The sequence below is a fragment of the Oreochromis niloticus genome, unplaced genomic scaffold (genome assembly GCF_001858045.2).
Source record: "Oreochromis niloticus isolate F11D_XX unplaced genomic scaffold, O_niloticus_UMD_NMBU tig00003596_pilon, whole genome shotgun sequence".
NCBI classification, from domain to species: domain Eukaryota; kingdom Metazoa; phylum Chordata; class Actinopteri; order Cichliformes; family Cichlidae; genus Oreochromis; species Oreochromis niloticus.
Window position 1 is genome coordinate 1 of NW_020327903.1, and position 21,513 is coordinate 21,513.

The 21,513-nt window shown below is 41.0% G+C and overlaps 1 protein-coding gene across 1 annotated transcript; it reads left to right on the forward strand.

Annotated features, from left to right (window-relative positions):
* The first annotated feature begins 7 nt into the window (after window positions 1–7).
* On the forward strand, window positions 8–9,762 carry LOC102082920 (uncharacterized threonine-rich GPI-anchored glycoprotein PJ4664.02). Its single transcript, XM_019356480.1, has 17 exons — window positions 8–265; window positions 3,152–3,709; window positions 3,806–3,870; window positions 3,989–4,185; window positions 4,325–4,434; window positions 4,530–4,591; window positions 4,684–4,826; window positions 4,921–5,807; window positions 5,905–5,969; window positions 6,092–6,297; window positions 6,612–6,721; window positions 6,817–6,878; window positions 6,971–7,113; window positions 7,258–7,475; window positions 8,038–8,099; window positions 8,181–8,326; window positions 8,425–9,762. Exons 2-17 carry the CDS (start codon window positions 3,410–3,412, stop codon window positions 8,508–8,510), a joined length of 2,862 nt encoding a protein of 953 aa, XP_019212025.1. The 5' UTR covers window positions 8–265; window positions 3,152–3,409; the 3' UTR covers window positions 8,511–9,762.
* Window positions 9,763–21,513: the final 11,751 nt, after the last annotated feature.

Sequence of the window (21,513 nt, forward strand, 5' to 3'; positions counted from 1 at the left end):
AAGCCGCACCAACAACCACAACAGCCGCACCGACAACAACGACTGCAGAACTGACAACCACAGCTGCACTGACAACCACGACAGCTGTACCGACAACCACAACAGCCGCACCAACAACCATGACAGCCGCACCGACAACCACGACAGCCGCACCGACAACCACGACAGCCGCACCGACAACCACGACTGCAGCTCCGACAACCACGACAGCCGCACCGACAACCACGACAGCCGCACCAACAACAACGACTGCAGAACCGACAACCACAGCTGCACCAACAACCACGACAGCTGCACCGACAACCACAACAGCCGCACCAACAACCACGACAGCCGCACCGACAACCACGACTGCAGCTCCGACAACCACAACAGCCGCACCGACAACAATGACTGCAGAACTGACAACCACAGCCGCACCAACAACCACGACAGCTGCACCGACAACCACAACAGCCGCACCAACAACCACGACAGCCGCACCGACAACAACGACCGCAGCTCCGACAACCACAACAGCCGCACCAACAACCACGACAGCCGCACCGACAACCACGACCGCAGCTCCGACAACCACAACAGCCGCACCAACAACCATGACTGCAGCTCCAACAACCACGACCGCAGCTCCAACAACCACGACCGCAGCTCCAACAACCACGACAGCCGCACCAACAACAACGACCGCAGCTCCAACAACCACGACAGCCGGACCAACAACCACGACTGCAGCTCCAACAACCACGACCGCAGCTCCAACAACCACGACAGCCGCACCAACAACAACGACTGCAGCTCCAACAACCACGACTGCAGCTCCAACAACCACGACCGCAGTTCCAACAATCACGACAGCCGCACCAACAACCACGACAGCTGCACCAACAACGACGACCGCAGCTACAACAACAACGACTGCAGCGCCAACAACCACGACAGCCGCTCCAACAACCACGACCGCAGCTCCAACAACCACGACCGCAGCTCCAACAACCACGATCGCAGCTCCAACAACCACGACCGCAGCTCCACAACCACGATCGCAGCTCCAACAACCACGACCGTAGTGCCAACAACCACAACAGCCACACCAACCACAACTGCAGCTGCACCAACAACCACAACAGCCGCGCCAACAACACAACAGCCGCACCAACAACCACAACTGCAGCTCCAACAACCACGACAGCCGGACCAACAACCACGACCGCAGCTCCAACAACCACGATTGCAGCTCCAACAACCACGACAGCCACACCAACAACCACGACAGCCGCACCAACAACATCGAGTGCAGCTCCAACAACCACTACCACAGCTCCAACAACCACAACAGCCGGACCAACAACCACGACTGCAGCTCCAACAACCACGACCGCAGCTCCAACAACCACGACCGCAGCTCCAACAACCACGACAGCCGCACCAACAACCACGACAGCGGCACCAACAACCACGACTGCAGCTCCAACAACCACGATCGCCGCTCCAACAACCACGACAGCCGCACCGACAACAACGACTGCAGCTCCAACAACCACGACCGCAGCTCCAACAACCACGACCGCAGCTCCAACAACCACGACCGCAGTTCCAACAACCACGACAGCCGCACCGACAACCACGACAGCCGCACCGACAACCACAACTGCAGCTCCAACAACCACGACAGCTGCACCGACAACCACGACAGCTGCACCGACAACAACGACTGCAGAACCGACAACCACTACTGCAGAACCAACAACCACTACTGCAGCTCCGACAACCACGACAGCCGCACCGACAACCACGACTGCAGCTCCAACAACCACGACAGCCGCACCAACAACCACGACAGCCGCACCAACAACAACGACTGCAGCTCCAACAACCACGACCGCAGTTCCAACAACAACGACCGCAGCTCCAACAACCACGACTGCAGCTCCAACAACCACGACCGCAGCTCCGACAACCACGACTGCAGCTCCAACAACCACGACCGCAGCTCCGACAACCACAACAGGCGCACCAACAACCACAACAGGCACACCAACAACCACGACAGCCGCCCCAACAACAACGACTGCAGCTCCAACAACCACAACAACGGCACCAACAACCACGGCCGCAGCTCCAACAACCACGACCGCAGCTCCAACAACCACAACCGTAGTGCCAACAACCACAACAACCGCACAAACAACCACGACAGCCGCACCAACAACCACAACTGCAGCTCCAACAACCACGACCGCAGCTCCAACAACCACGACCGCAGTTCCAACAACCACGACAGCTGCACCAACAACCACGACAGCTGCACCAACAACCACGACAGCTGCACCAACAACAACGACCGCAGCTTCAACGACCGCAGCTCCAACAACCACGACCGCAGCTCCAACAACCACGACCGCAGCTCCAACAACCACAACAGCCGCACCAACAACCACGACTGCAGCTCCAACAACCACGACCGCAGCTCCAACAACCACGACCGCAGCTCCAACAACAACGACTGCAGCTCCAACAACCACGACCGCAGCTCCAACTACCATAACAAACTCACCGACAACAACGACTGCAGTACCAATAACCACAACCTCACTTCCAACAACCACAACAGCGGCACCAACAACCACAACAGTCGCACCAACAACAACAACAGCCACACCAACAACCACAACAGCCGCACCAACAACCACGACCGCAGCTCCAACAACCACAACTGCAGCTCCAACAACCACGACCGCAGCTCCAACAACCACGACCGCTTTACCAACTTCCACGACCGCAGTGCCAACAACCACGACCGCAGTGCCAACAACCACGACAGCCGCACCAACAACCACGACAGCCGCACCGCAACAACCACGACAGCTGCACCAACAACAACGACTGCAGCTCCAACAACCACGACCACAGCTCCAACAACCACGACCGCAGCTCAAACAACCACAACTGCAGCTCCAACAACCACGACCGTAGTGCCAACAACCACAACAGCCGCACCGACAACCACGACAGCCGCGCCAACAACCACAACAGCCGCGCCAACAACAACAACAGCCGCACCAACAACCACAACTGCAGCTCCAACAACCACGAAAGCCGGACCACCAACCACGACTGCAGCTCCAACAACCACGACCGCAGCTCCAACAACCACGACAGCCGCACCGACAACCATGACAGCTGCACCAACAACTACAACTGCACCTCCTACAACCACCACGGCATCGTCAACAACAACGACTGCGCCTCCAACAACCACGATTGCAGCTCCAACAAGTACCACTGCACCTCCATCAACCACAACTGCAGGTCCAACAACCACAACAGCCGCACCAACAACAACGACTGCAGGTCCAACAACCACCACTGCAGCTCCAACAACCACCACTGCCCTCCTACCACCTCCACCATGGCTCCTCTGACAACAACCACCACTGCAACACCAACCACAACCACGGCTCCTACGATAACAACTACCACTGCAACACCAACAACCACTACTGTTAAACAAACCACCATCACCACCACTCCTCCAACAACAACCACCACTGCCCCATCAACCACCATCACAACAACAACTACAGCAGTGGCAGTAGTTCGTGCACCAGTTGTTGTCCTTTCAGCAGTTTTGGTTAGACCCTTTGTGCCTCAACTCGAAAATAGAACCAGTCCAGAATTTAAGGCACTTGCGGCAGACGTGGTGTTAGTGGTGAGTAAAATACTGAGATTAATTTTAAGTGCTGTTAAAATTCCAGCTGATTACAACTAAATTTGAATTAATTTATTTTTACTTTGCTCCACATAGTATGAAGTCATCTATAGAGCTCGATATGGTTTACTTTTCAGTCGTGTAATTGTCATAGCATTTAGGTAAGATATTTACTTTTGTTCATTTGTAGCAATATTAATCTTATTATAATGACAAAAAATTTATGTTAATTTAACATATTTAATTAGGAGTTGCATTTTTTTTCTTTCTTTTATGTAGACAAGCTGGGACCAGAACACGGACAGATCCTAGTACTGAAGCAGAAGTGGAGGTTGTGTTTAACAACACGATAACACCTGCAGAAATCCCAGAGGCTAAAGATGTTCAACAAACCTTAGTCACAGCGGTGTCTAATCCCAACAACACTTTCAATCTCACTTTTGATAAAGCATCTGTCGTAGCAACCCAAGTAAACAGTAAGTAAACAGCGGTCACACATGCCACTCTGGAAGTCACTCTCCTTTAAACAAGATTGATTTGAATGATTTGTTTTCAACTGCTTTTTTTCTTCCTCTTTGTTTTCTACACCTGAAACAACTACCACTGCTGAGCCAGTTTTTACAAAGCTGTTGCAGTTCACATCTGTTGGAGAGACATTTACAGCTGACTTGCTGAACTCATCATCTCAAGCATTTATAAATAGAGCATCACTGATAGTGACAACAGTAAGTTTTCTCTCTTGAAGTCAAACAGTGGTTAAATGCATGCATTCACTTAAGCATATGGACTCACAGATCTTTGATTGTGTGTGTTTCTGCAGCTTGAACCTATCTACAATAAAACATTTTCTTCATACCTCTCAATGAACGTGGCTGGATTCCGGTAATTTATTTTTTGTTTGATGATTACATATAATATATAATGCATAATGAATTAATGCGAATAAAACAATATTTGGTTTATTGATTTTGCAGAAATGGATCCATCATCAGTAACATTGACATTCGGTTTGCATCTACATCAGCGCCAAATAACACTGACATTGCAAATGTTTTGATCAATGCAGCTCCAAACATAACAGCTTTCACCATTACCAATGTTGTTGGCAGTGACCCAGGTAAGCAATATTTAATATGATCATGTTTTATATTCATAATATATCTGAACTGTTTGTTGAAGCAGCACCTTGTTTTCATTGCTGGCATTTACAGTGGCTTCAATTACAACTGCGAGCACTACAACACCAGTGATGACTGCAGCTACAAATGCAACCACAGCAAATATTACAAACATCACACCAGGAACAAATACAACTACGTTGCTTACAACAGCTTCAACTACAACTGCGAATACTACAGCACCAATGATGACTACACCTACAAATGCAACCACAGCAAATCTTACAAACACCACACATTCAACACATACAACTACAGTGTCTACAGCAGCTTCAACTACACCTGTGAACACTACAACACCAATGATCACTACCCCTACAAACTCAACCACAGCAAATCTTACAAACACCACACCTGTAACAAATACAACTACAGTGTCTACAACAGCTTCAACTACAGCTGTGAACGCAACTGCGAGCACTACAGCATCAAATGCAACCACAGCAAATCTTACAAACATCACACCAGGAACAAATACAACTACAGTGTCTACAGCAGCTTCAACTACACCTGTGAACACTACAACACCAATGATCACTACCCCTACAAACTCAACCACAGCAAATCTTACAAACACCACACCTGTAACAAATACAACTACAGTGTCTACAACAGCTTCAACTACAGCTGTGAACGCAACTGCGAGCACTACAGCATCAAATGCAACCACAGCAAATCTTACAAACATCACACCAGGAACAAATACAACTACAGTGTCTACAACAACTGGTTCAGCTGTGGCAACAACAACAACATCATCAACAACAGCACCAACGACAACAACAACAGCAGCAGTAGTGGCAGTAGTTCGCACACCAATTGTTGTTGTTGCAGCAGTTTTGCTTCAACCCTTTGTGCCTGAACTCCAAGATAAAAACAGTCCAGAATTTAAGGCACTTGAGGAGCAAGTGGTAGTAGTGGTGAGTAAAATACTAAGATGAAATATTGTTAAAATTCCAGCTGATTACAGCTACATTTAAATTAATTAATTAATTTCCACTGGTTTGCACCGCACAGTATGAAATCATCTATAGACGTGAATATGGTTCACTTTTCAGCCGTGTAATTGTCATAGCATTCAGGTAAGATTTTTACTTTTGTTCATTCATAGCAAGACTAATCTAATTATCAGTATTTGCAAATAACTAATGTTAATTTAACATATTTAATTAAGAATTGAGTTTTTTCTTTTTTTTTTCTTTAGAAAAGCTGGGACGAGAACACGAGCATCTACTACTGGAAATAATATTGAAGCAGAAGTGCAGGTTGTGTTTAACAGCACAATAACACCTGCACAAATCCCAGAGGCTAAAGATGTTCAACAAACCTTAGTCAATGCGGTGTCTAACCCCAACAACACTTTCAACCTCAGTATTGATAACACATCCGTCATAGCAACCCAAGTAAACAGTGAGTAAACAGAAGTCCCACATGCCACTCTGGAAGCGGTTTATTTTTAGGCAATATACCTATTCATATTTAATATCATATAGAATTAATTATTGTTTGGGGCATGAACATCTTTCTAGTTATTTATTTAATTATTCTCTCAGATAAAACCAACATAATTATGTAATGTGCTAAACAGCAGAGAGACTCCTTTAAATGAGATCTACCATGTATAAAAACAACATTGTGTGTTTATGAAAATTACTTTGTTTTCAACTGCTTTTTTTCTTCCTCTTTGTTTTCTACACCTGAAACAACTACCACTGCTGAGCCAGTTTTTACAAAGCTGTTGCAGTTCACATCTGTTGGAGAGACATTTACAGCTGACTTGCTGAACTCATCATCTCCAGCATTTAGAAATAGATCATCACTGATAGTGACAACAGTAAGTTTTCTCTCTTGAAGTCAAACAGTGGTTAAATGCATGCATTCACTTAAGCATACGGACTCACAGATCTTTGATTGTGTGTGTTTCTGCAGCTTGAACCTATCTACAATAAAACATTTTCTTCATACCTCTCAATGAACGTGGCTGAATTCCGGTAATTTATTTTTAGCTTGATGATTACATATAATATATAATACATAATGAATTCATGCAAGTAAAACAATATTTGGTTTATTCATTTTGCAGAAATGGATCCATCATCACTGACATCTATATTCGGTTTGCATCTACATCAGCGCCAAATGACACTGACATTGCAAATGTTTTGATCAATGCAGCTCCAAACATAACAGCCTTCAACATTACCAATGTTGTTGTCAGTGATCCAGGTAAGCAATATTTAATATGATCATGTTTTAAATTCATAATATCGCAGAACTGTTTGTTAAAGCAACATTTTGTTTCCTTTTTTTGGCATTTACCGTGGCTTCAACTACAACTGTGAACGCTACAACACCAAATGATGACTACAGTTACAGTCACAAATACAGCGACTCCTACTACCACTACTACTGCAGCAAATACAACTGCAACGACTCCTACAACCACTACAGCTGTAACAACTACAACTGCTGAGCCAGTAAGAACACTGGCGGTTCAGTTCAGATCTGTTAATGGGATATTTACAACTGACTTGCTGACTTCATCATCCACAGCTTTTCAAAAACGAGCTTCACTGATAAAGACATCAGTAAGTTTTCTTCTTTCAGTTGAATAATACTTAAGTGTATGTATTGTGAATAATTGCAGAGTATATACTTATATTGTCATATAACAGTATTTTGGTAGTATACCATTAAAAAATGTATGGCCATCTTTTTCTATCCATACATTTATGATTCCCCTCCTAAAGTCAACAATTTAAGAAGATTATACAGACTGAGATCAAGAAAAATCATATAGATTATATGCAGTAAACTATAAGCCAAAAACCATGACCTAAACTGAACTAAAACTCCACAGTAAATAATCCTGAGGTATCTATTTTTCCAACTGGATGCCATGCTTTTGTAAGTGTTTAAAAAAAAAAAAAGATAAACTCTAAAGGTGACCTGTGACATAATCATCATGCGCTAGATTTTCAAAAAATGGGCAGCTGGATGAACAGAAAAAAATATATTAACTATTAACTTTTTTGCACTATGATATTACATAGTGCAAATAATGTATCACAAATGACATGCAAGTAAAGAAGCACAGTCGGAAACCGCAAACCATACATACTTACAGTGTGTTTATTCATGTTTCTGCAGCTTGAACCTTTCTACCAGGCAAGATTTCCTTCATTCCGCTTCATCAATGTGACTGCATTCAGGTAAATTGTTTATGGTATAGAATTTCACGAATATTTAGACAAAATAAAATAAAACTAAGTTTGGGGTTATTCCTTTTGCAGTAATGGCTCAATTATCAATAACATGGACATTGGATTTGCATTGTCACTGGTCCCTAATGCAAATCAGATTGCACAAGTTTTGATCGATGCAGCAAAGATAACACCCTTCGACATTGAAACCAGTTCCATTCTTGTGGACGGCACACGTAAGATATATTTAATACAGTCACATTAAAGATATGATATATATTAAGAACAGTTTCTGAAAGGAATGCCTTTTTTCTTTTCTTAACATTTTTAAAAGCGTCACATGGAGTGAGCCACAAGATCAGTCTCCTCACTGCATCCTGTATGTTGTTGCTGTCATGGTTCCTGTCAGGCCAGCAATAACATCTGAGCTGATGTTCTTGTGAAATAACTTGAGGAAATGTCTCCTGTGACTGGGTATAAAGAAGACTTTATTCCAACTGAAAATCCATGAGGAGCTTCTGATGAAGAGGAATCATACTGTGATTTAAACTAAAATTGAAATGAACCTGTGTTATTAATTACTAATTAATCATTAATTAATTAATTATATGTTATGTATTCTATTATTGTATTTATTCTGTTTGTATTGTATTGGATAATTATGGCAAAAAATATTAGTCTAAGTGATCCTGATACAAACATTTAAAATTATTTAAAGAACTATCCTTATTATCGCCAAACAATAATTCTCTTATTTTTTAAAGCATACTACTTTAATTAGCAATTCTCAGGAAAATTGATTAGAGAATACTATGGCACTTCTTAAGGTTCCTTCATAGATTTTTGATCCACATAAAACAAAATCTAATTCTAATAATTATCTTTTAGGTTTAGGTTCACACATTACATTGGAACTGGTTAGTTTATGGTGAAATAAGATTGAATTCAGTCTAAAAAACAACCTCTACATGTCTTATTTTTTTAACCAACATACTGTCTTTTCGGTATATTCAGTGAGTTCAGTGAGGTTGTGACTAAGTGAGATGTTATTTTCACAGCTGTATTAGACCTATATATAGTTTAAAACAAACATTGATGTTGGGCTGAGTTTGAATCAAATTACAAATTATCAACAAACACAGCTGAATTTTCATCTGAATTTTCTCACAATATCTCCAGGGCTCAAACACTAAGGTGGCACTAAACACTCAAATTTCATTTTTTATAAAACAACATCAGCATGGGACAAGGACATACAGCAAGGAAGGAAAACGGAAAACACACACATATATACAAAAATGTGAACCTGTGCATACATGGATGCAAAACTATACACTCACACAATTATATACAGACACGCATGCATACAGGAGAAAGTAAAATGGAATGAATGAATGGATGGATATAAATCTCTTGTGTATTGTTACATAACTATTTACTGTAAATCAAATTAAGTAATTAAAAGCCAATATTAGTAAAAAGCAGGGAGATTGTGATTGCCCATCATTATTTTTATTAGACTGGTTTACCAGCTCTGAGTTACCCCCAAACCTCATCTGAGGGAGCCGACTCAGAGCATGATCATAATGAAAAACAGCCTTCAGACGATGGGAAGGGGGGCTGTTTATTTGTTGTATGTGATTGACATAATTAAATAATAACTAATTAGTAATAACTGTATAATCATTCATCCATCCATCCACCCATTCGCTTCCGCTTATCCTTTTCAGGGTCGCGGGGGGCGCTGGAGCCTATCCCAGCTGTCATAGGGCGAGAGGCAGTGTACACCCTGGACAGGTCACCAGTCTGTCGCAGGGCCAACACACAGGGACAGACAACCATTCGCACTCACTCGCGCATTCACACCTAGTGGCAATTTGGATTATCCAATTAACCTATCCCCACAAGCTGCATGTCTTTGGACGGTGGGAGGAAGCCGGATTATACATTGTACCCGGAGAACAATCTATAGTCATTGTATATCATTAATGTTGTGGGTAGAAGTCAGTCAGTGACCCTAGTTAGCACAGACAGAGATATCCCAATGTACTTTGTGGGACTGAAACATGCATTTTAAACAATACGCAATAATATTAGTATTATTATTATTAATAATAATAAATAAAAGGAACAATGAGAAAAAGAAAAAATACTCCAAAATAAAAATGGAAACAATTAGCAATAACAATTCCTCAACACCTATGCTACTTTGACTACACATGCCTGCATACACACATATGAATAAATACACATACACATGAATTTCCTTTATCAATGATAATTACAACAATATCTAAATGCATGTATATACAGACATACATATACACACATAGCAACAGAGACACAAATACATAGATGTGTGTGCACATACACACACATCTATGTATTTGGATACGTGTATGTGTACGCGAGAGAAATAGGTGGGTATTATGGAGGACCACAAGAGAATAAATTCTGCATTCATAAATTCATTTTCAAATTAATGTTTTTATCATTTTATTTAAACACAATTTTTAAATACATTTTTCAAAATGAATTATTAATCCATCGATAAATATTTCAATTTGAAAATGAATTTCACAAAAAAAAGAATATTGCATATTAATGATCAACTGACCTCCCACCCCATTGTTCATTCAGTGGTGATAGTTATTATGCAAATGTACTGTTTACAAGATTAGGGAAACCTGCAGTCAGCTGACACTGAAGAAGTCACTTGAACAGAATCAACTTTTGGGGATCTTTGCTGTATTGCAGCCTTTATGATTATCATAAATTAATTTTTATTTCAGCTCAGCTAGGATAAATGATGAATAGAGCGAATTTTACTACAGTCATAGAAATCCTAACAATGAGGAGGATAGGAGTTGTGCTGGATCACAACGTAAAAATATGAGGAAAAACAGATGGGTCTGGGGCAGACTTCTAAGTAACACAAATTATTGGGATGTTGCAATCGCAAGGTGGTCTACTAACAATGTGCTATAATTTATATACAAGCCAGTTCACTTCAGCAAATACCAATATTCTGTTACAAGAATGCAAATTAGAAGTTCAAAAAGACCAAGGAGGGAGAGTCTGGCAGGGCTACTAACCAAAATCATCCTGTGTAAGCTCAGGTTTCAAGCAACTGTTTCTGTCTAAAATCAGTGTGGCAACTCAGATGAATTTGAGAGACTAAGCCATTACACACACAAAGAACACTTCAAAAATCTAAAGAGTGCATGAGGCTGTGTCAGTAAAGGGTGATTCAAGCTTCTGGTCCCTGTGTAATAAACCAGCTGTTTTACACTTTAGGGTAACACTCAAGCAAATGATACATGATGGTAGATAAAAAGTAATTTTGTCAAGAGTGTACTTTTATGTTCACCAACAGCTCGGGAAGTCCTCAGTCCAAACTGACTTGAGGGTTTATTACACAGGAAGTGTAAACTCAGGAAGCTCCTGAGGCTTTTAATGATTTCTTTGAACTGCTCTTTCTCCGTATTTGCTCCCCGTGGAAAACATATCCAGAATTTCTTATTTTCCAGATTATCAATTATGTCTGTGTACTCAGTCTTACATTTGTCTTGGAGATAATGTATCGGAATTTCAGGAGCAGGACCACGCCTCCAAACACGCTTCTTCCGATTGTCATCTATATAGGTTCCCTCAGTTCTACAAGCTGTTAATTCTCGTTTACGTGCCCACCGTCCCTCCCTCCTTGTTCTCAATTCTTTAACTTCTTCATTTCTATTTAGTGCATGGGGATCTGCCAGGCCCAGGAGCCATCGCCAATCCCCTCCAAGGCCTTCCCCAAACCGCAGCTCATGTTTGCTAAATTATATTGTAATATATCTATATCACGACTAAAGCACTTTCTGGATGGATGCAAACTGCATTTCGTTGCCCTGTACCTGTGCATGTGCAATGACAATAAAGTTGAATTCTATTCTATTCTATTCTATGTCAAGGCATTCACTTTTACCTACTAACATGCTGTCAAACCTAAAATGAGGATGTGGGCCCAGCTAATGAAATTGATGTTAACCAGCTCAAAGTAGCCCAGGTCATCAGTGAAGCAACCTCTCTTTTCAGAGCCTCTGCCACAGTTATCTCCTTCTCTCTGTAAACACAGGGACACTTAAACTGTTTTAAAGTGAAATTTTTTTAAAAAGCTTTTTTTTGGGGGGGGGGGGGGCATTTAGTCCTCCCTTGTCCTCCCTTTGTACCAATGTAAAAGACAGAATAGTACTCTCTTGCCATAACCATCTTCTAATATTTATTTAAAGGTCTTATGGCCTCCAACACTGTGCAAGGTTGAACACAGTCAATGTTGTATGTGTTGTCTGAACTGGATTTCTCTCTGAATTGATTTCTGTGTGGGTCCTGGAGGAAATCAGAGTGGGGAAATATGGAAGTTAGAAGCTGTTAATGTACCTAAAATGTAGTACATTTTGTTCATAATATCTTTAAAGCCATTTTCATTCTTGTTTTTTTCTGCTTTCACTGGACTGGGTAAATGAGTCTACAAAGTTAAAAAACAGATTTACATTTATTGATGTGACTCATTTTTATTCAATAACAACAAAGTACACAAATAAAAGATTAAATATTTTATTTATCAAAGATACATGATTACACATTGATACAATGAACAAGGTTTCTATAAAAATTACACACAGTGTAAGAAAAACGTTCTAACATACAAATAAATGTTTTGTGAAAATCTGACATACTTTCAAAGCATACAAAACAGTTTTATAAAAATCATGTTCTTTACATATTACATGTGTCACATTAAAAAAAAAAAAAACATAATATACACTGTTCAAAAAAATAAAGGGAACACAAAAATAAGACATCCAAAATCTGAATAAATGAAATATTCTTATGAAATACTTTGTTCTTTACATAGTTGAATGTGCTGACAGCAAAATCACACAAAAATTATCAGTGAAAATCAAATGTAGCAACCCATGGAAGTCTGGATTTGGAGTCACACTCAAAATTAAAGTGGAAAAACACACTACTGGCAGATCCAACTTTGGTGTAATTTCCTTAAAACACATCAAAATGAGGCTCAGTAGTGTGTGTGGCCTCCACGTGCCTGTATGACCTCCCTACAACCCCTGGGCATGGTTCTGATGAGGTGACGGGTAGTCTCCTGACGGATCTCCTCCTAGACCTGGACTAAAGTATCCGCCAACTCCTGGACAGTCTGTGGTGCAAAATTGGTGGATGGAGCGAGACATGATGTCCTATGAGTTTGGACCCCTACTGACCAAACATACACAGAACCTCACTTTGGGAAGACAGGTCGGAGAGAGGTAGGACGGTAAGAAAAACAATGAAAATACCCAACATCAGGGACAGGAGGAGAAAAAAAAGAACTTTACTCAAACTGTTCCTATGGGAGGGCGGTTTGAGGACAGTACAAAAAACACCTCAGCACAAAAAGCACATGAATGTTCACATCTTGCACCATGTAAAAGGATGTGACATGCAACAGGGGGAGGGTAATGGTAAGGAATGATTCAGTATAGACAACAGCCATCCTATCCTGCAGCCATGAACAATGGCACTGAACGCAGACCCGCCGTCCACAATGGATAAGTAACAAGCAACGAAGGCGTTTGGAATGGGGGAGGGCGGGTGAGTGTATGAATGAACTAGTTAAAATTTATATTTACCAGACCTCAGTTAAGCTTATTGGTGCAGAACTCCACAAACTCACAGTTTTTAATGTGGTTCATTGAAAAAGAATTAATTGCAGATGGCTGCTCTAACAAGTCAGGTTAAACCGTTAGGCAACAGGCAAAGTGCAAACTGGCAAAGCAAGTCCCATCTTTGGATTGAACCATCAGACCTATAGTCAGATGCTCAGCTTTTTTGCTTTAACCCTTTCACGCATAGTGGTCACTACAGTGGACAGCTATTCAAAGGCTGTTTTCTTGTATTTGTGTCAGTGGTGATGGTATACTTGCACATAAACCACTACATTGGACACTGACGTGTCACTCCATACCCTGCCACTGTCACGCGTTCAGAATATCGAGGATGAGAACAAACCAACGAAGTCCAGAAGAGTTCGGTCAAAACAATGATTTTAATTAACACACGCAGTGTGGGGAGATGTACACTGCAAAACATCAGCTGTAGATCTCCGTCAGAAATACACTTCAAATTGCTTTTATATCATCAGGGTATTATAACGCCCCCTCTTGCGTTTACAAGTACATAATTTGCATCTTAAGAACATTATTTACCTATTTTACAGACAATGATCAATTTTAAGAGATAAATGCAGACACAGAAGTTCCCCTTTCTGGCATCTCCTTCCAAATAAGGCGATGATCTCCGGCCTTTGCGGTCCCCATGGACTGGACATCTTCTTCTGTCACCTGTTGTAAAACAAACTCTAGTGCAGGGGTAGGCAACCTTTCTGATGGCGAGTGCCATTTAAAATTTCCTCAGAAGTCAGTGTGCCATATGATTACATTAGCAATAAATTTAATAACGCTCTATATTAACAGTTACACACTATATAGAACCACTTTATAGAATTATATTTGTTCGCAGATGTCGGCAGCTATCAGCGAATAGTTATCAGCTATTTTGAAACAAAAAAAAAAAAGACACTTTTTATCCATAACAAGAACTCCAAATACAGAAAATACAAATGCTATTTGTGGTCTCCTCACAACAATGATAAGAAAAATAAACTGGGCCAATATGGCATGTTTGTTAATACAGAGATACACATGTTAATGTGATCTCTGGTCTCCCACTCAGAGACACAGGTCTCCGAATGTCCAGCATTCAGTCGGCTACCTGAGGACACTCATGTGAGAGAAAATCTGCTCACACAGATATGTAGAGCCAAATACTGTCAATAAGGCCTCTGCAATGTTCTGAAGACAGTTAAACTTGTCAGGTAGTGATGTCCAGCAGGTGTCAATGCAAGCTCCATGAACACGCGCATTTATGGATTCCAGCTACTTTGATGTTATATGTATGATTTCTATACATTTTATGTCAGATAAAAACTTTGGTTGTAAGCTTCAGATAATTATTTAATAACAGCCAGACATTTTAAATGAGAATAAGAAAGTATTTCTTTGTGCCCCCCTTTCCCTGTTAATGCCCTACCTGGCCCCCTGGCAAAACTTTGCTAGACCCGCCCCTGCACAGTTACCAGCTGTCAGCAACTTAGAAAAGGATCCTGGTGTTATTTGTCTCTCAGAAACAGTTCATAACTTCCCTTCAACTCATTCATGTCACCTAAAAGGTAAACCTGTTTTTCTCTATCACCTGTTCAGCTCTGATGATTCAGTAAGGACATCTCCTCGTTTCATCTTCATGTTTCCCTCTCACCAGATATACAAACCATCATGACCAGCAGCTTTACAGCTGTGGCTCCAGCAAACATCATCTGATACTAGAAATGAATATTAAATAAATTCTAACAACAGCTCATCAAGCTTAAACGTGCTGCTGTTGGTTTGCGCCACATCCGCTGGTTTCTTCTTTCTGGCGCAAAATAGGGAGATAAACAAACACGAGAGAAAAGCCGATCAGCTGATCATTGATCGTTTCATGATTGAAGTAGCAACAGGAGAGAGAGGGGGGGAGAATGAGAGGAGAAGAGGCAGCTGTGCAGCAAAGACACAGAATAACTCCAGCTTTGTCTTTTTTTCATTCTAGCTGAAGTACAGGACAAACTGTGTTCCTTTTCACCTTAATACCAAATGCGTAATATTTTCTCTGAATGAGGAACGATTCCGTCTTTTTACAGGCAACTCTACTAACTAACTTTATGAATAAAATACAGTTCACTATGGTATCACTAACATCAAAGCACCCACCCAGCTGTATAGAAACTCCGTCATGCTAGCTAGTACGCAGTACGAGTTATTGTAACTGACTGTAAAAAGTCAGCACAACGAAAATAAACTCCACCTAAACTTGGTTTATATCTGACCCAGATAGACTGCAGGTCATAACTTCTTACCTGAAGTTCAGTTCACCTGACACTCGGACCGGTGCTGCCTCGGGTCTCTCCTCCTCCTGCCTCCCCTTTCTCTCATCCACCTGCTGGCCTCCACCACTTGCTAATTTTACTGAATCTGAGGAAGCTCCGTCATAGCCACCACCAAACAACTGAGTTATTTTTACACACCGACCAGCATCTGGCCAAACCACCACCTTTCATTGTTTATACCGTTACAAAGGAAAAAAAAGTCACCGGCCACCGAGGAAATGCCCGATGGCCAGTCCAGCATTGGTCATGCCATCAGTTAACCCTTCGCGGGCCAACTGTGGCACGCGTGCCTAGGGTTGCCGACCCCTGCTCTAGTGCAACATGTTGCTGAATACATTCAGGCCTTTGCTCAGGCCTGTTTCTAGGTTATATGTGGTATATATGTGTTTTGTAAGCGTGTATTGCAATTTTACCTTCTCCAGCTCCAAGCCCTTACACAATAGATTGCCTGGACGTTGCGCCAAGCAAAGCTTCTGGCCTTTAATTAAGTGGCTGAGCTTCAACTCTTTTATAAGTACAGAACTGCAATGTGTATAAAGATATAAAAATATAAAAATGGTTATAACTGCATCTGTAATAAAAGTTAATATGGTGTCAGTATGTTTAAACGTGTTAATACTGTCTTAAAGCTATATGTGATATTGTTAATGCAATGTTAATGCTGTAGATTATATTGCAGCAGTAAAATAAGTTCTTTAATTCCACACCACCCAGTCAAAACGTATGTTGTCCACCTGAGTGGTCATATTAAAAACTCTTTGAAAAGTACGTTTAAAAAAATGAAGTTCAAAAATCTTTTTTCATGCCTAAAGATGAATAAAAATACTTCAGAAAAAAATCCTGATTGAGATTTTCATAATTCATGCATGAAAGGGTTAATCAGTCTCTTGTCTACAAATTTCACTTTACAGTTTAACACATATTTTAAAAAACAGCCGCGCTAATGGCTGAGCTAGTGGCAACACAGGAAACTGAGCTAGTGGCAACACAGGAGACTGAGCTAGTGGGGAGACTGGATACTGAGCTAGCAGGGACACTGGAGACTGAACTGCAGAAAGCAGAGCTAAGGGCTGACCTACGGGCAGCAGAGCTAAGGACTGTGCTGAGGGCAGCAGTGATGACTGTGGTAGAAGTGTAACAGGGGGTGGAGTGGCTCACTGGGCTGCAGGCTGGGCAGCTAACTGAGCTATAAACTGGTGAAAACTAAAAATATCCCCAAAAAGCTGATTTGAGTATTGTTAAAGGAGTAGCAGTATGATGCTCCAGTGATGCTCCCTGAGCCCTTGTTGCCTTTCTCTTCAGCAAGTGCTGATGGATCACAGGCCGCACAGAGCAGTCAAAACCCCTTCTTATGAGGACAAACTAAACAAACATCAGGTTCAGAACTGTTTGAATAGCTGTTAACGTTTGATCAGTGCATGCAAGCAGAGGACAAGAAATTAAGAAAACTGAGAAGGAGTGATTGGAGTTTGAGTTGGAGCATGAACAGCTGAAGGATGAAACAGCATTGGAAAAGGAGTTTATGAAAAAGTTTATGTTTATGAAAAAGAAAAAGCAGATGGCTCATGTGGTAGGGTGTGTTCTGCGGCTCAGCTGCATGGGAGGGGTGGTGCAGTGGGTTCAGGGGCAGTGCCAGAGGAGCCAGGTGAACAGAGCTCAGAGTGATTATCTAATCCTGCATCATGTATTTCAGCGGCACACCAGACCCTGAGGAAGAGAACGGTAAGAGAATTGGTGTGGGGCTGACAGCAGGACAGCTGGAGCCACATGATAGCCAACAGGAAAGCCAACAGGAAAGCTATGTAGACAAATTCACTGTGTAAATAAAGACAAATAAACTCAACATCATAGCCGTCTGTGTGTGCTGGGTCTCCATAAGCAGTGTTGCAACAAACTGGTGTCAATACTCAGTTTAGGGTCAAGGAAAACTTGAAACTTTTGCATAAATTTAATAAGAAGTGCATCCAATAAAAATAAAATACCACACTCAAAATACTACAACACAAAATGGACCTTAAGCTGACTTGAGCTTAAGAGTCCACAGCATTGAGTCTAGCCTTACTGATTATTACATATACAAGAAGAGCTTCTGAAGTATTACAGTGATATCAATGATACATGACATCAATTGCCACTGGTAATGATAAATAAGAGTTGCATAAGCATATTTGCATGAACTTAATATCACACTCATTTGAACTTGTTCCTGTTTGATGTTCCTGAAATCCTGTCTATGAAGGAAACCTATAGGCACTTGGTCCACTGAAAGATAATCAACATTTGTAATTATTACTGAGCAATTCCAGTTGAGATTTCATTCAGCAGATTAACCGCACTATGTAAAACTCTTAATTTAACCTTTGTTTCTAATAACTAAGCATTCTAAGTGTCAATACTTAGCGATGCCAACTTAGATAATGGAATATGTGAGTCAATAGAGATAAAGGTTCCACTATGAATAAATACAAAATTAACCCTCTATACTGTAACAGCATAATATAGCAACAAAAGCAAAGATTAAAGTGAATATAAATGGACAATCAAACTATGTTTCTATCTATTCATTAAACCTACATTTGCAGCTGTCAGCTATTACCATTGGTCAGTGAATCAGACTTTTTCAAGAGACAAAAACAAGACACACAATGTACATCAAGCATATGTGGACGATTAAACTTATGATATTATAAGGTTTCTGCACAGTTTGTTACAAAATGTGTCTGCTAGATCATTTGCAGCTGCTTAATTTTCCAGTGTGAGAAAAAACACAAAAGCATGCCACACTGATAGCAGAGGATGAGTGATTCATTTTAAAGGTGAGAACTATTTACCAAGTGAAATTTTATAAACTGGAAATTTCAATCCTACGTGTCTAAAATTTTAGTTTAAAATTATATATAGAATCTATATTAATCCAAAACTTGAAAAACAAACTGTATAATTTGTGTTATTCAGAGGTTGCATGAAAATTCAGTTCTAGGCAGTTTAATAGGGATTGTGGTGAAGATTGCAGTAATGCAGTATGTTAAACTGGTACAGAGCAGGCTGTGGTATTCAATGTGAGATTACGTCAAGGGTGGCAGCTGAATTTATATCTAAGGTGATAATGCTGTGAATGTCATGGCTGTGTGCAGGCAGGCAGGGAAATGGACCCAAAATGCAGGACTCATTTTGTGAACTCAAAATAAACAGCTTTATTGCCAGTTTCAGATTGTACAGGAGATTAACTAAACAGATACTCAACTAATCAAAGTGATGTCATAAAAAATGAACAAACAAAACAACATTCTTTCTCCTTCATTTCTGTCAAACAATGCTGTATGAAACGTTTCCAGCGGTTAGTATCATGGTTGCTAGGCAACCTGGGTAGCGCGACGGAGGTTGGACCGTCCCATTTCACAAGGCTCGCACTTTGAGTACGCGGCCCTTGTGGACCGTTAAGCCTGCGTACTTTAAGGCTGCAAACCCTGAATTGGGATACAGCCAGGGAGAGCACAAACAGAACACACTGACAAAAGACACAGACCTTCAAAATAAAACAGGAAATGCACAGACTGGACTCACATGGGCAGACACAAAACAGAGGGAGTGCAAAACCAAACCTCTAAGAACAAAAGGGTGTAACCCCAAGCACATAATGAGCATAAACTAGAACAAAGGATCATAATGACAACAACAGAATAATGATAATAAAAATAAACACAAAACGCTGGGTCAAATGACCCAGGACCATGACAGTGAAACTACATTAGCGTTTCATAGATCTTTTTTATATGTTATCAGTTTTTTTTTAAAAGGCATAATTTGATGCAGCAAACAAAAATGTGAAAGTATAATTTATCTTCACAGTTTTTGTCATACATTCTGAAGAAAATACACTAGTCACATGAGATAAAAATCACAGGCTGAATGATGTCCATCAACAGGCAGCAGCTCAGATTAATAAACTCAATAAACCGCCTTTGCTACCTGTCATTTTCAACTCCAACTCAAATTCTAATTACAGCAAGACTCCCAGTATAAGAACATTTCTGCTCTGTAGCTCTTAAATAAAAATGTGTAGGTGTGCCGGACACTAGGCGTGCATTTTTCTAAGCAAAAATGTGTGTATGTATTGATAGAGGCTTCCCCTTGTATTATTAGTCTTTTACTTAAGCTGCTATGAAAACAGTCTGTGAATGTGGCATCAGTGCCATGTGCACTGATATAGACAATGACCTTTACAGGCTCTACAGCACTTCTGGATGGATGCAAACTGCATTTCGTTGCCCTGTACCTGTGACATGTGCAATGACAATAAAGTTGAATTCTATTCTATTCTATTCTATTCTACTCTATTCTATTCTATTTGTTTCTGTTACCAAAGAAAATGTTCTTATAAAATAATTTGTTGATTTACAGAAATTCCAATAATTAATGTTTATAATTAGTTTCTTAAATTCTGTTTATTAAATTTTTTTTATCTCTAATGTTTTACAGTGAATGTCACAGTCCTGGGCCTGTGGCCCCCTGTTTTTTAGATTTTATATTATTGTTTATAGGTCTGTTTTCCTTTTGGTTCTTGGCTTATGACTACTGGTATTTTGGTTTATGTTCTGTATTTCTTAGCTTGTGCATTCCTTTGCCCCTGATGTTACTCTGGTCCCTGTGCTGTGTTCCTTCTGTTCTCTGTCAGAGTTATGTGTTCAGTCTGCGGATTTCCTGTTTTATTTTGAAGGTTCATATCTTATGTCAGTGTTTCTAGTTTTGCTTGTTTGATACACCAACACATTGGGCCTGTCTCAATATGCGTACTTGTGCGTACTTGCGTTCTCGTGTACTCGTGATACGTCATCAGTCGGAGACCAAGTACTGTTCCAATTCAAAGTACGCATCAAGCCGAGAACACGAAAAAGTCCCGGATATGTTCTCGCTCCACCTGTTTTATCAAGCATGCATTGTTGGTGACTTGGGTCGTGTCCAAATTCATGGGCTGCATCAGAGGCGGAGGCAGACATTTGATACATTAGCCCTAAAGGGTAGTATGCATGTGGGATTGAGGGGGGGGGTTTAGAAATGACTGACAGATTATTAGGCTCTGTTTTGAGTTTTGTTCAAAAAAGAATGACTTCATATAGGGAAAAATATATATCACATATGCAGGACACCTTAAACTAGTTTTTTAATTAAGCAGCAAGGGAGAACAAGATCAGGGTTGTATCAAGACACGAGGACTAAACCCCAATTCAACCAAACCCAGAACTGATCCGGAATTAAAACAGGACTACAACAGTTCAAAATCAGGACTACTTAGGACTTAACCAAGACAGAACCAGAATCAAAACTAGATGATACTAGCACTAAAAATCATCATAGACCTGCACTACACTTATTTTTTAATTCTACCAAAGTAAACTATTT